The 16632-nt window shown below is 40.8% G+C and overlaps 1 protein-coding gene across 15 annotated transcripts in view; it reads left to right on the plus strand.

Annotated features, from left to right (window-relative positions):
* The window catches only part of neo1a (neogenin 1a), a 204398-nt gene that overhangs the window by 140936 nt on the left and 46830 nt on the right, over nt 1-16632 (plus strand). For all 15 annotated transcript variants that reach the window (XM_028014609.1, XM_028014608.1, XM_028014596.1 and 12 more), the window contains 2 exons: nt 657-811; nt 1395-1515. In XM_028014609.1, coding sequence (XP_027870410.1) covers nt 657-811; nt 1395-1515 — 276 coding nt within the window. The remainder of the gene's footprint in view (nt 1-656; nt 812-1394; nt 1516-16632) is intronic.

The raw sequence follows: 16632 nt of genomic DNA on the forward strand, positions 1-16632 counted from the left end.
GGAGAGGCGGTAAAATGCACATGCACACACACGCACCCCCACACGCGAGCACGGCCACGTTTCTGCCCCCACAACACGTACAGTCCAATTACAGCGAGAGGACAAGGCCTGGACCCGGCGCTCCCTCTGACCTTGTTTCAGGACAGATTGATGAGGCACCGCATCGCCCCAGCAGATCAAATATCTCCTCTCTGGCCCTCATTACCAGGTCTTGGAGAGATCTGCAAGTGCTCCGCTCAGACAGCAGATCATGCTGTTCTGGTAGCCGAGCGGCAGTTATTTTTCATCCGTTTCTGCATAAATAAAAGCAGAGGTCACCGAACCTTTCATCCACGTGCTAAAGCAGACACAGCTGGCCCAACAAAGCAGGAAATAATTAGATAGCTTTTTTTTTTACTTTAACTTGTCTTGTTTGCTTTTGTTTTGATCATGTAATTAAAGAGGGAGGGGGGAAGCGTGGGGATCGTTTGATGTGGAGCGTTCCGGTGCAGATGCCGCAGAAATTGATATGGAAATCCTTGGTCTGCGTGGAGAAACTTAAGGTCGGAAGTTTAGGACGAAAGGATGATGAGCGGTGTTTGTCCTCTGCTTATTTTTTTAAATAAAAACAAAAAACAAAAAAACACTAACCCCGTTTTCTCTTCTGGACTCCGCAGTTTCTCCCCAGTTTGTCAAACGGCCCACCAACATCTACGCCCACGAGTCCATGGACATCGTCTTCGAGTGCGAAGTTTCGGGCTCGCCCGCTCCCACCGTCAAGTGGGTCAAGAACGGAGACGCTGTCATCCCCAGCGACTACTTCAAGATAATTGTGAGTTCACTTTGTGCTTGATCAGTGCCTAACTGTAAGTATTTGCTTGCAGATTTATTTCGTTTTTGCCTTTTTCTCACAGTTGCATATTTCAGATCATCAAATGAATCTTTTATTTTTACGTGGAGGAATTTTGGAATGTGACAGAATCACTTTAATTCAGGCATGTTGGAAGATTTTCAAGCATGAACAGTCTGTTCAAGGTCACTCCATTTTGGTAGGCCCAACCTCTTTCTTGTACTCAAGCAACAATAAAGCGCCCCAACATTTCATGCTTTACAAACTCATAAAAGCAGAGCACTCCCTCACACTGCAGCACACTCACCTCACATTTCACCAGAATTTTTTTTTTGCCTAGAATAATATGCACCAACAAACAGAATAATGTCATTTTATTATTGCCCCACTAAGATAGTGAACAAACGTCTCTGTTCTTGCGGAGTATGTCTTGGCCTTGGCAGATTCTCTTCGCCTTCTTCACATTGTCAGAGATGTTTTGTTTCAGTAATTTCTTGATTCTACAGATCTCACAGAGCTGTGCTATTCTATTTCTCTTTCCCTTCCCCTCGTCCTTACTCTGCAGAAGGAGCACAACCTGCAGGTCCTGGGTCTGGTCAAGTCTGACGAAGGTTTCTACCAGTGCCTGGCAGAAAACGATGCCGGCAACATCCAGTCGAGCGCGCAGCTCATCATCTTGGATCACGGTACGCCACACACCGAGACAACAAATAGTGTGCAAATCACATTTGTTAACTTGGGAAAGATGAATCAACTCCTCCTCAGGAAGATGACAAAGCTGCAAAATTGCTACAATGTAATCAATATCAGAGCCAGAGTCTGATCGGGTTTTCGCACAGCTACACAAGGCTATTTAGAAATGAAGGCAGGTTGAATATCAGCAGTGATTATCTCTTTGCTTGTTACACCTGAGTTTTCTTCCAGGGAGAAGAGATTGCTTAATGCTTTACATCTTTGTGAAAATGCTTTACACAATCCCAAACAAACAAAAGAAAGGGCAGTCGGAAGTTTTTGGAGGAAGACAGCAGAAGTTCTCTTTCCGAATCCTTTCAGACATGAAAGGCGAGCGGTCGGCTCGCTGTGCTGTGTCGCCTCTTTTAAAGATGCGTTAATTGATTGTTGGGACTCTGCACATCTGTGGAAATTGAAAACAAAAAAAAACAACAATGATATGAAACCTTCAGGGTCCTGTTAAAACAGAGGCGAGTCCAAAACCAGAACTAAATTGAGTTCTTTTTGCACGCAGTCCGTTCTACATCCAGGGTTACAGAAATGTTTGTGCCATTTAAACCCAAAAAATCTAAAGATGGTGATTTTCAGATGCTCTTTTAACAAGAAGATGTTGCTCAACAAAATAAAATAATAGAGGAAATACATTAGGAGAATAATTATAAAGTGTAAGAAAGACGCAACAAAATCTTTCTGCAGCTCCTGTGCTGACTATAGAATCTCTCGTTGGTTATTTCTGGTACTGAAAACACTAATGACACTTTTCCACCGACCCGGTCCAGAGTCCATTTCAGTTCTTGAATGTTATTTTGAAGAGGTGTTGCATGTTTATACTGAAAGAACAATGTTCCCAAACACTAAATCTGATTTCAGTCAGACACACTGATCCTTCAACATAAACAGTGAAGTCACCCCGTGGTAAAACTGAAGATAATGCAACAGTCAGCATGGTGGCAAACATTAGGCGCACAGGCCATCCGCCATCTTGCTTCTACGCTCTTTTTCCATATTGTGTCAAACCACCTGTTGGTGACACATGCCTGGTTCTCAAAGTAGATGGAAACAGGCTTTGGCTTTCCACAAAACAGCCAAGCACTCAAACCAGATCTGTCCTAGCATCATTTTGGATGAGCATTTGATGAGGACATTGTGTATTATTTTGATTGAAAACCATTAATTTTGACAAGATTCAAAGACATTAGTGAGATTATTCATTATTAGACATTATGTGATTGCAAAGCATTTGGTCTGAGCCCACGACTGCACCAAGGTTATCTGAGATGCTGTTTGATTCTTAGCCTCATTGGGTTTTGATTGTTGATCCCTGACCATTAATGTTTGGGATCAGAAATAGTTATGTCTTTCTTATCTGCATTAAGCTGGAGGACATGCTGACACCTTTACTTATTCATAGTATGGACAATAACATACAGTAAATGTAAACGACTGTGGTCTATATGGTAGCCTGGATTTATGAAACGGTGTGTTTTCAGTATGTGCTAGGAGACAGTATCTATTATGCTCTACTATCTTATCTAGGGCAGGGAATGTACAGTATGTTGAATAAAAGCAGTCTTCCTTCCAACATATATATAGCAAAATCCAAATCAATTCAGCAGACTACTAAAAGGTCCAACCCACTTCAATCCCTATCTTATAAAGAACTTTCTGCTTTTAAAGTGACTGTAACTTGCCGGCTACAGCTTAAGCACGGCACATTAAAAGCAAAAGATTAATTTCAATTTCCAGGAGCTTCAGAGTGAAACTAAAGGAGGACAAGGACTGGAGATAAAGATCATATACAAGAGAGAGAAAAAAAACCCCAGCAGAAACAACAAAGGAAAACACATTAATCGTTTTTTTGTTGTTGTTTTTTTAGATATTTTTCATTCCATTAACAGTGACAGCAGGAGAAAAACAACTTGAATTTAAGTGAAACACACTTCCATGAATCACAGAATATGAGCTGGAATATATAATAGTGATAAATGTAATTAAGACAAAGCAACCCTTATTAAGCAGAAATCAGTTTTATTGTCTCTGTCATATCCTGTTGAGCACAGTGACGAAGTTTAATCAAGCATGACCCCGGCCCGGCCTGGCTCCACTTGAAGCAGGTGGTGAATGAATGAGCGACTGGTGCCACCCCCGGCTGTGCCGTCCCTACTGATTGGAAAACATTAAGTCAGAAATAATGATGACCCGCAGCTCACTGTGTATTTGTGTTTGACGCTATTGATAAGAGTCAGGCTACTTTACATGGGCCCAAGTCTTTTTTTTTTTTTGCTCCCTCTCCTTTTTGTTTGAGTTGTAGATAAATGGGATGAATTACAAAGGCAGCTGGCCTTGTACATGGAGGTCTGCCTTCAGGAAGAGATTAATAAATTAATCTCTTCTTAATCCACAAAGAAATCACAGAGAATCTTTGCCTTTCTTGCTTCTGTGAGTGTTTACTTCTGCGTCAGTCAGAGTAATTCTCGCCTGCCTGTATCTGACCCTCCCTAATGTTTTCATCAGTTCACTGTCCAGTAGTCATCAGAAACTGATTGAAGATTCAGACAAAATGAAGGTTTGGGATGATTTCAATTCAGTTTTCTAACATTTTTGTCCCCTTAAAATCACAAACTTCAATTAACTTTCTTGGGATTTCACTTGATTGACCAATGCGAAGTGGGGAATTTTATAAAGTGGATGAAAACAAGTGAGACATGAACTTGTATTCAGAGCCCTTTACTCAAATCCCTCCAAGTAAACCAGAAGTCCTTTGTTTAATAGAGTTTGCCTGTGTTTTATTTAATCCCAAAGCCTCAGAGGTTTGTTAGAGACACATGATCATGAAGACCAAGGAACCCAGCGGGAGCAGTTCAAGGAGAATATTAAAGCAGATGGGTTGCAAAATATTACCCTAAGCTCTGAACATTTCACTGATCAGGCATCATCATTCTCTTCTAATGAAAAAAATATGGTACATCTGCAAACTTACAAAGAAATGGTTGTCCACCTGGACTTACAGTATATTGAACAAAAGTGGCCCGAGAAGGGAGCCTTGAGGAACCCCTAATGCCGTCTTTGTTCCGTCAGCGCTGAGTGTAACGGATACTGCCACCACAGGATTCTTGTCTTACTGAAGAAAGTCATCCCCAACAGGAAAAGGAAGGAGTTGATAGGATGATAGATGGAGGTAAATACAGGGTAGAAAGTCTATTAGAGCAGGTTACAGACCTGAGACAGGATAGAGGTTCACCTTGCAGGACAATATCCCTAAACATACAACAGGAGCTGTAATAGAGAAATGCAAACAACTCTGTTCAGGTTTTTATTTGGAAACAACCTTGTTGTCTCTGCACTGACACACTCAAAGCAGAAATATTTGCTTCCTGAATGAACACCCAAAACGTTCATTGGACTTTAGGTTATTTTTCCACAAATCAAGTGCAGTATCAATCATATCTCTCTCCGTCAAAGTCTCTGTTGACACCTCTTCTGTTCATTTTGACTGAAAGCATACAGTCCTGAAGCCATCTGTCACCCTTCCTCACACTATTCACTCTTCCTGCTTTTCACAGCCACCTGCTCCCAGCAATAATCCAGCTCACTGGGCTTTGTATTAATTGTGCTCCGTTTGATATCTTCTCCTTACATGGACCCTCCACCCCCTCCGTCACAGCTGGACGTCTTTGTCCACTTCACCAACCCTCGGCGGCCGCAGTCAGGTGTCCCGCGCACACCTGCCGGGCTCGAATCTTTCCAAAACGGGGCCAGACAAACAACCCGCGCGTCTGGCTGCCTCGCCATCGGCTGAAATAAGCCGGTCGACTCGCCCCTGAGATAAAGTCGTCTTCACCCCCTGCAGGGAAATCGATGAGCGTGAGCTGCATCTAAATACCCAGCGGCTGCGAGTTGGCTAATATTAATTAGTGCCATAATCTTTGCATCTTGACACCGCCAGCTGCAGTTAAATGTGGATCAGGTGATGAATCCCACTTGTGGGTGTTTGCAGTGGAAAAGAAAAGGTCAGCTGTTAGCGTATGTGTACCAATCTGGATGTTATTTATAGTGATACGTGCTCTGCAACAGTCTTCTTGTGTACGGCAGAGAGCTTAGGCTGCATATATTTTGTAGTGTTTGTTACATGCTACAAATCTGCTGGCCCGCTAATGAGCTAGCAGCGTAGCTAATTTTTTAGCATTTTTGCTAAAATTTACAAACAATTGGCTTCTCCTAAATAAATGTTTTCAGATAAATTCTGGAGTGCTAATTTACTTGTCAGTTTTATAATCGTTCAGCTGAATAAAGCTAGAAATGTGTTGAGGTTTTGGTTATTGACTATTAAAAATTCTTCATGTAGTTAGACATTTACATACATAGTGTTATTTTGAAGTGGGTGAAGATTGTATACGGACGGTTTCTCTCCCTTTTTTTTCAAGAAACTTTATTGAGCAAGTAGGAATGTACGACAAACAACAACACTTGTATGAACAAACAACCAATTGTTTTGAAAGACGTTATAATGTTCTCCTTGTGATGCATGATGACTATCAATATGAATTTAGCGCTTTAGCGTTAGCTTCAGTTAAATACCATGGACGTGTAGGGCGTTAGCATTAGTTTAGCTAATGTTTATGGCTTTAGAGTTACTAACATTTTTGTAAGGGATTCCTGCCACTGACACGTCAATATAGTAAATATTCAGATTATGACTCACTTTGGATTAGTAAAAACCCAAAGAAAGAAAATGAAAGACCTTGTGTTTTGTAAGTGCAGCTGGCATCGTTTTTTTTTCTTAAAAAAAAAAAAACAGACTGGTGTAATTTCGTGGCTTGAGTAAGAATTTAATTCATCTGAATAATAAATGAGTATAGAAAAAAAAAGTCCTTTTGAGTTTAAAAAGTCAAAGTCCGAGTTCGTGCCACAATGAAATCACTCGAGGTGCTTGGACGTTCCTGACTCATGTACAACATGAGTCGAGTAGTTGCAAACAGATGTGGACAAACAACGGCTCAAATGTTAAAATAAATTACCTCAAGGTGACCTAATTGCGCTTTGTCATGCAATCCTTTTCAATGTTATTTTTCTTCTTCTAGTCTTTGGTTCTTCTATCCAGACTTTTCAACTTTTGTTAGCTTGATTTTCCAATTCCAGCTGATTTTTGCTGTGGCTCCAGAATAAGTTGATGAGGAATCCGTAGTGGGATTTATTCCTTTTTCTCTTCCATAACACCTCTGCCCATCTTTTTTTCTTCACTGCGCTATAAATACAACCTCTAATGGGCGTCACGCTCATGTTTGATATGCGTTGTCCTCATGGAGGCCTTATCGTCACAACAATCCTGATGGAAGCTGGTCAGCTGCGGAGAGTATTGCTATTTAAGGGATTATCGTCACATGTCCTCTACAGATGGCATGCGGAAACAATAAGGCATTTTCCAGGCACATGAGATGCGTTTATACAGGCAAACCAAATCAAATAGGCTGCAATTACTGCTGTAAGGAGACGGGCAGTATTTTTTTAAAACTTTTATTTTTTTACTTTTTCTACAAAGAATACAGAAAGACTAGGGCTGGTTCATTTGGAAAAGTTGGATTTCTATTCAGAGGACATGCATTTTCTTACATGTTGTGATTTGATTCAGAACATTTCTCGCTTCTTGGAATTGAATGTACATCCAAATGTATAATAAACCAAAGAAGAAAAAGTCCAGTCTGCACAGAAGCTTATGAGCTCAAAAAGTGTAAACATTTATGACCATAAATGTCTTAACATATTTCAGAAAACGTGGGGCAAATTTGCATTTAGAAAGAAAAGGAGCATGCATTCTATTATTTTCCAGCATAAATTCACGATGTACATCCATTTGCATCTCGATACCATTACTTCTTTCTTTTGTTCCTTCCATTTGCCAAAGTGTGAAACTCCCTGCATCTTTTCTTCATTTTCGGAGCCGTTACCACGGTTTGCATGAATGCAAGATGTGGCATGTAAACGATGGGAGTGCGGTGATGTACAGGAAGTTGGACTTACATGCGCCTACTCATACGGTTGGATCTTCTTGTTCTTCCAGCGTGTTTCAGCTGAGGCTGTTGAAATTCATAGAGTCAAATGAATTAAAGAAATCCTTTTTAAAAAAACATGTTTGCGACTCGAGGCTGCGGCAGGAATTTTTCACTGTGAGCCCTGATTCAGGTGTCAAGATGACATATTTCTTATGCAAATGCATCTATTGGAGCTTTTGTATTTTCCTCAAACAGACATGTGCTCCTGCTGCCTTTGATCCCTTCCACTTATCATTTCTTGCTCTACCTAAAGCACTACTTTATTTCCTTGTTTTACCCTTTCATCACTCCCTGCCGCAATTAGTTTCCCCCACTATGGAAATTTATTGCAGCTAACGCTAACATCTCATCTCCACCAAAGTTTCCTGCTTTAAACTCCAGATTCCTGTGTGTTTTTTTTACAATCAGAACCTCTGCTTTAAGAGACGCTGAGGATTAAACACAGCGTTACTTGATAACTTTATAAAATCAGCAACTTTAGGGTAGATTTTTCTGTGAGAATATGCATTTTTTGATGTGGTACAGGGAAAGCTACTTCTAAATGAAGCCCACAGGAGCTATCTTTGTAAGCTAATTCATGGCACACTTAATCAGTCGTCAGCTTTGCTTGAAGCTGCTTTGCTACAGTCACCGTATGAAAAAGGGCATGAGATAAAATGCTCTGGTTCTTTCCCATCATAGCCACAAACAAAATGTGCAGTTTGTTTTTCCTATTAAAATAAACGTGAAGTGTTGGAACATCATCAAATATTTTAGAAACGCAATTGTTAGTTCTCATCAATCTGTGATGCGAAGCTCTCGATTTACCGGTCGATCTACGTTCCCACCCTCATCTATGGTCATGAGCCTTGGGTCATGACCGAAAGAACGAGATCGCGGATACAAGCGGCCGAAATGGGTTTTCTCCGTAGGGTGGCTGGGCTCTCCCTTAGAGATAGGGTGAGAAGCTCAGTCATCCGGGAGGGACTCAGAGTAGAGCCGCTGCTCCTTCACATCGAGAGGAGCCAGTTGAGGTGGCTTGGGCATCTGGTCAGGATGCCTCCTGGACGCCTCCCTGGTGAGGTGTTCCGGGCACGTCCCACCGGGAGGAGGCCCCGGGGAAGACCCAGGACACGCTGGAGGGACTATGTCTCTCGGCTGGCCTGGGAACGCCTCGGGATTCCCCCGGAAGAGCTAGAAGAAGTGGCTGGGGAGAGGGAAGTCTGGGCCTCCCTTCTGAAACTGCTACCCCCACGACCCGACCTCGGATAAGCGGAAGAAGATGGATGGATGGATGGATCAATCTGTGAAGAGGTTTAATGCAATTTACAGGTGCTAACATTCGAAACGATAACAGATATGCTTTGGGGAAAAAACGTCTCCGAAGGTATTTTATAATTAGTGTATTACTTACCAATAATTTAGAATGTCCAAAGGCCAAAACCTTTTTTTTACTCTTCCATTTGAGGTTCTGGGTAAACACAAAATTGTTTCTACGTAGAAATGCCCTTGATTACACAAAAAGAAACTACCAACACAGAAGAAGGTGTGAAGATTGTGCTTCTTTACACAAAGTTACTTTTTGTTCATCTACACAATTTCCAGACGCTTACAGCAGAACATTCAGCCAAAATCGCAGTTACCATGGTAAGCACAGTGGTGGAGGGTTGATGGTTTTGTTTTAGAAGCTGTCATGTCACCAGCATGAACTCCTTATTATACTAAAGTGTTCAAGGAGTAAATGTGAAGCCAGGTTTCCAATATGGGTGCGCATTTATCTTATCGTTTATCATTTATTGTGAAAAAATTATCATGATCAGAATTTTTTTATTTTTTATTGTTTGAAATACATTTCAACTAATGATTCTAATTAAAAAACAAAACTGCCAGCATTATTGGAAATCTTATTTTTACTATTTTCTTCAATATTTATTCCTCAAGAGCAACAATAAATACCAGTAAATTTTAAAATGCAGTTACTCTGCAGATTAGTGATTAAACTCTCACTTATTTAAGTAAGTAGCATCCTGAAGACACCTGTGTCAAATGGGAATTATTTTCAAGAGCAGTATTTGTGCTTGTGGTGCTCTGAACGCTGTGCCATGCAGTCACAGTTACCGAACAAATAGTAATAACAGTACCAGTAAATATTGCAATAAAGTTTTTGTTCCCAGTAGGTGACGCTTGTCTAAATGAGCGTGATGCTATGGGAAAATGTTCTTAAACGCTGGAGCTGATCAATATTTATGCACTAGCTCAGCCAGTGGTTAACTAATGTGTTGAAACAAGGAGCCGAGGCACGTTGGTATAGAAACATAATCTAAAAATCTGGCTAATACACAGATTTATTAGCCAGATAATCGTGATGTGATTTATTACACACTTATGTGACTGTGTTTCCTCAGAAACAACTTACTCAAATACTCACAGAGTGCAGAATAAACACAGACTGGAAAGACCCGATAGCCAGAGGCGATTCTTTCAACATAGCGAGCATCAAAAAGACAAAGGAATCAGAACTCCTATAGTTATCTCGGCCTTAAGGGGCATTTAGCCCCATCTGATATTTGCAGAAAATTTGTACCGAGAACATGTAATCAAATATTAAGTATCCATTGTTTGTGACTCAAGCACTAGCAATTTAGTTTTTAACTTTACACAAGAGATGCTGCCTACTTGCCTAGATCTTCCGCAGTGAACACTTGCAACAATGCAGCTAAGGAGAGTTTTGTGTACAAGCATGTCTTGATGCTTGCGCTTCATATTCTCCTTTTTTCTGTTCTTGAAACAGACATCGTGACATGTAGAAGTTGAAATACGACAGGAGACTTTTCAAAGATGTTCTCTTATGTCCCCGTTCTGCTGTCAACGTACTATTCCACCTGCTAGTTTTGAGAAAGAAAAAAAATCATATCATATAAAATGTAACTGGATCACGATTAAACAACAGAGAACCAATAGTTTCCATTTCAGCAGGCAAAGAAGTGAAAAAAAAGAGTAGATTTGTGACTGACAAGTCGCAGAGGAGGGATTCCCCCCCTTTCTTTCTACTACTGGAGAGCACCATCCTTATTCCCAGTTCAAATCAAGAAGTGAGAATGGGCTGCTAAAAGACCCCGCCCGCCTGCCAGACTCTGCACAGAATAAAAGCCCAAGCGCTCTTCAGGGAATACGGTGTGCTTCATCATCTGCTAGCAGGGTCAAAACCAGGCCAGCAGGAGCCGCCGCGCAACGTTGTGAGCCTGTGAATGTGTCAGCACCGTGTTTTCCGCTGGCGTTGGAAGTGTGGCCTGAACAGCAGGCACTCGAGTGGAAATTCAGCAGTTAAACAACGTGGCATGGGTACTGCTGGAAATCACGTTACGCATGCAAGCTACCCCACAAATATGATAAATTTCTGACCTTTGATTCAAAACTTCAGACAGGAACACACGAGTACATCAGTTGCAATTTTTTATCGCTTTTTGGTCTGTTCAGTCAGTCATATTTGACTTACAGAGGTTTATAGCTGCATAAAATGGGGGTCACATGGTAGAAATTATGATGTTTTGACATCACTTCCTGTTATTTGCATGCAGTTTTTGTGCAAAAATTTATATGCTGAATGATCAACTGAGCATCATCATTCAAGTTGCCAAATATTTGGTGGAAGATGAGGCTAATACCTTTGGTTCACAGCCAAATCAAGCATTTGGCATGCTGAGGTGAGATGCATCGCAGCAGATATTATGAGATCATAGGAAGAATTTTCTTGTAGCCTTTACCCCTTAATATTTGCCTTGAATTACAATAAATTGTGTTGCACTGGTGCATATTTGCAATGTACTGGTGGGCCCCTCATGTTTCTGGTTAATTAGGGACCTGCTGCACATGAATAGCTAAGATACGCAAATATTTGAGACCCCTTCTAAAAATGTTTGCCTTGTTAATATGCAATAATATTAACAACTCAATAAGTATGCAATAATATGAACAGCGGAGACCATCTTAGCACTACCGCAGAAGCTAATATCTGCAGTCTTCCTTAATTCTTCTCTTGGGTACAGCCAATCAGCTCCAAGAACAACAAATCGTGCTACTGGATTGGCTACTTTGCAAACGCCAGCCTATAGCGTGTCAAGTAGCACTCCAACCTATGTGCTTCAACTTCCCAAGGTGAATTTTTGGAATGTGTTAGATATGCTCTACATGGAAAAAAAAATTCCGTAAATATTTTAGAGTTATGTTACACAGGAAAATCTGCGAATACTGAACCGCGAATAGTCCGGGGTCAACTGCGTCTGGTGTCTCTTCTAAGTTGAGACAATAAAAATGCAAAATCTTGTTCAACAAAAGAAAGAAACATATATATATAATAAATATATATATATACTGTATATATATATATATATATATACAAAAATCTGGAAGCATGGTCTATCTCCTAAATTAATGATGGGTTCTCATTTAAGGATTTTAAAATTGTAGAAGACGACATATTTTGGTGGATTTTCTTGTTATGGTATTTGTAGCCTCTTCTCTCATTTAAGGACCAATCACACACCACCAAGTATGGGATTCATGTTCAATAATCCAGCTTTGCAGCAGTTGTACGTTTATCTCGGATAGCCAAAATCGGATTGCAGATAAGTCTGGTGAAGATGCGTCTCATCTTTATATTTCATCGCTACGTTCTCAGTAAAGATCAAAGAAATATATTTGGAAAGTTTTGGGAGGGGAATTCTTTAAATATTCTCTCTCAATAGCTTTCCTTTCTTTTAAACAAGAATCTTTTTTTCTCCCCAAGCTGCAAGGTCCCCTGCTGCTTCCTGGGATTTAGTTACACAATACGACATCCTGAGAACTGCAGCATAATGGGAAGTTTGACTATGTGGATAATGCAATGAGGCAGAGATGCTTTATTCTGTACGGATGTAAACACAGATTAATGAGAAACTTTGGGATATTTGGGCTCTAACATTTTCTTGTGACTGCTCCCAAACAAATTCCTCATCTTATTTCAAAGGGGTTTCGTTCTTAGTTTGGGGGTAGCCAGTTATTCTGGGTCTCTCTTTCATAGCTGTAACTCCCAAAATTAATTATTTCAGTAGATGTGATGATGATGAACTACAGAATAAAGTGATTAATCGAGAAGAAGGATGGGAAGCCTCGAAGGGAGAAAGAGTCTCTCATTACCAGTCAGTGTAAGTTGATAAAGTGGAGCCAGAGGACTTACGAGTACATTGATTAAAAACTGAATATCAGTATCAGTTGCGCTCACCAAAAATGTTTAGTATGTAGCTTACAAGCTGCCAACATTGAAGAAATATGGGGAGATTGTCAGGTTTAGACGTTTTGCCCTAATGAAAGATGATGAGTCGACTTTTGTTCCATCCCTCAGAGACGCCTACGGAGGTCGCCGCGAACTCGTAACCACTTCCTGAATACATGGGATTCAGGAAGAAGTGTGATTAGCTGTGTTTCCATTAACCATGGAATTGCGCAAATAGAAACTATGAAAATAAATTTGCTTAATGGAAACCTGGCAATTTCGAAAAGACGTACGTTTTTTGAGAAAAGGTGGTTTCTCAGCCGTATCAAAATAGATGTACTTCACGGAACTGCAATGGAAACACTTTTTCGCATCACACAACTTGTGATCAACAGCCAAAGGTTACTACTGGCGAAAACCACGAAGAAGATGACCGGAAGTAGTCTTCTTTGTGGTTTGCAGTCTGGTTTTTTTACACTGTAACACTGTAATTTCAACTTCCCCAAAATGCAGCATACGTAGCCTGTCCCAAGTATATGAATAAGACACCAAATAAGACACCTGAATAAGACGCCATAGTCATGGCTGAATTATGAATATATTTAAAGTAGCTGCTGACATCCGTCGCCACAGGGATTTTTAATGACACGACACGTGAACAAGGAATTTTAATTTTGTTTTGGGGAGGGGAGTTACAACCGTTTTGTATTTAATGAAAACACAGCAACTGCAAAATTGTGTTGTTTGTTGGGGGCGGGTTGACATTAGCAGAATATGGTCAGAGATTTGCGCTCAATTGTAATGAAAATGCAGCTATTGAAAACCTAAGGGTTTCATACAAAGCAAAGACAGCAGCAGCAACAGAGAGGAGAGCTAATATCTTTATTACCTGAGTTTGCTCTGATTTTAATTGTTTTTCCTAGTATTTTATGAAGGCCGTTCTAGTTATTAGAACCCCATTTGAGGCTCCACTGTTTACATACGTGTGGGAGCAGCCTGCCTTTATTTTCTATACAACCCAGTCCACCTTTTAACACCGGCTCATCTGGGAGTGCCGGTGTGATGTTTCTGGATGAGGACGGTCCTCTGGGTGCAGTAATTGGAAGTAGCAAATGGCACAAAAACATCACTTTCCCTTCACGCCCTTCCCCTAGCTGCGGGCTAGCTGACCTCTGCGAGCGGCACCTCCGGAGCTGCAGCTTTTTATTTTCCCCTGCTATCGCCTCAGCACTCCCTCTCTGCGCCGAGCCTCCCACTTTCCATAAGCCGAAAGTGGAACAGGGAGGAGGATCGCAGCGGGATGCAGGCTCCCCTGCTTGCATGCGGTCGCCGCTCATCAGGAGGTTCCGACGCAGGGAGGTTGCTTTTAATGGTGGGAGTCTGATTAGCAAGAGTGTTTGTTAGAGGATCTTCAAAGAGGGGAGTTACACCTGCTCTCACTTCTGCAAACATCCTGTTTGACCTTTTCAGGCCTTTTCAACATTGTTCAGCTCCACTCACTTTATACATGAATTGTTGCTGCCATACGTACACACACATACACACACTGTTACACAAAGCTTTCTGGGAAATCAATTACTTTATTCCAGGCTTGCGCTGTTCCCCTCAGAAAGGTTGAATTGTGTTTGTGTACCTCCAAGGTAATAAGATACAAAGGCTGGAGGCAGAGCAGACAGAGAGCTTGTTTCCAGCGCTGGCCATCGGCGGTTAACGGCTCCGGAGATGTGGAGCGTTTCTGGGGTTTTTTTGTTGTTTTTTTTGTTTATTGTTTTGTTTTTTCCCCTGATGTGCTTGAAAGGTGAGCCCAAGAGGCCTCATTCCCGTTCTCTGAGTGAGCATGTGGAGCATGTGATGCGTATGATTCCATATTTGAAGCCTGGGGACAGGGGATGGGGGCGGCGGTGGGGGGAGGACACGGGAAACGGGGAGAATTACGTTGCGTCTTAATTTGCATGCAGAGTCGGTGCGAGCAGCAAGGCGTTGAACAGAACAAGGCAATTGGACCCAGATGAACTCACCAGTGGCTCAAGGATCAAGGGGGGGTACACGTGTTTGATGTTGAAGGCATGATGTATGTACACACAGAGGATGATTAATTATTGATGCACCCGGCCCCTTTCAATTATAGTCCTCGCTTCCGTATGTTTGTCCATGTGTTGGGATATGTCGATCCTCTGGGCTTTCCTCGTCTCGGTGGATAGACAAGTCACCAAAGTGAATTATTTGCATATTACATATCTAGAGATCACTGAAGACATGCAGTCATAAATCTCATTCCACATCAATAAGTGATGGAAGATTTTTCAAGCTCTGCCTTATTTGATTTTACACAAAAGCTTTAGTTTCTAACACCTAACTATTTCATTATTGAATTCTGAATGAAGAAAGCTAGCTAGCTAGGTAGCTTTCTAGCATGAACTCACCAGTATATGCATGTAAATGTATATAACGCACTAGCTTAGAGACAAAATTAGCTAACTGAGCTAACTAGCTGGCTAATTCATTTTGTCCTTTAGTAGTTTCTTTTGTAAAAACCTGAGATGAAAACAAATTAGAAAAATTATTTTTGCCCATTTTTTTAATTTTACAATTCAAAATGAACACAAAAAGTACGTATTGAAACTAAATATTTATAGCTAGACATAAGTGGGGTTCATTTGTAATGTGTGCGGCTTTTTAAGTTTCAGTAACTCAAACATTTCAATGTACACTTTAGTTACAAAATGGGGGCTGGTGTTAACGTATTAGCTTCAGGTTAGCTTCTGCAGTATCATTGTGCTGCCGAGTTTCACAAAACATATAGAGTATTATGTTATCAGCATATAAGCTACAAAACTGGGATAGACACACGACTGCTTCTAAACGCACAGGCTAAAACGAAAAGGACCTAAAAGAGTTACCTGGGGAACTCCTTACTAAGTTTATCGTTAGATTAACCTAATTGATAAGTTGAGGAATAATTGTAGTCATATCCATCAACTGGTTTGTAATTGCATTTAGAATATATACCACCAACACTCAGCCTCCAGATACAGGCTTTTTTGCTAACTCCTGTAGCTGTAGGCACCGCAATGTTCTTTAATTTTTACATGTATGAAGTCTCGGTTCATTCCGTGTTGTAGTGTGATGTCTAACGTATAGTTTCCATTTTCACATCTCCAGCTAGCCACTTTACAGTTTTGCCAGAGTACATATCTCCAGGAGTAAATACAAACACAGTTGGCATCAATCAATTCAAAACATCCCACTTTCCTAGAAAGAGTTGCTTCTGGATCAGAAATTGAAGTTTCGTAAATGCAAAATTGAATAAACTGTGCTATCTAAGAAGAATTTGCTGCAGGACAGCAAAAGGCTAAACTCTCTTCACAAGCAAACCAAAACATTGAGCTGGCCCGTGGGGTTTTGTCGTTTGATAAACAGCTTTATTAAAGTCTCATGTACAGCTTCAGCTTCCCCACATGGCATCCAGGAGCCTCACAGCTCTATCAGATGGGGCCCCCTCATGTTACATTTAGTCTCTGGGGCCACATGAGAAATAAAAACATCTGGGATCCACTCCAAGCCTTTTAGAAGAACATTTGGCATTGTTATTTTTTATTTTTTTAGCCTACATACTTTGTGTTGTTTTAGATTGTGACAGTATAATGTACTCTGTCCGTCCATCTATCTGTGCATCTGTTTGTCTATTTGTACTCTTAAAAATGGTTCAAAATTTAGCTGAAAAAGATATGGAATTGGGGTATAAAAATGTGCAGGAATCCTACTTTTTTTTGTTGTTGTTTTTTTTTTAA

Source organism: Xiphophorus couchianus, chromosome 4 (genome assembly GCF_001444195.1).
Source record: "Xiphophorus couchianus chromosome 4, X_couchianus-1.0, whole genome shotgun sequence".
In the NCBI taxonomy this organism is placed as follows: domain Eukaryota; kingdom Metazoa; phylum Chordata; class Actinopteri; order Cyprinodontiformes; family Poeciliidae; genus Xiphophorus; species Xiphophorus couchianus.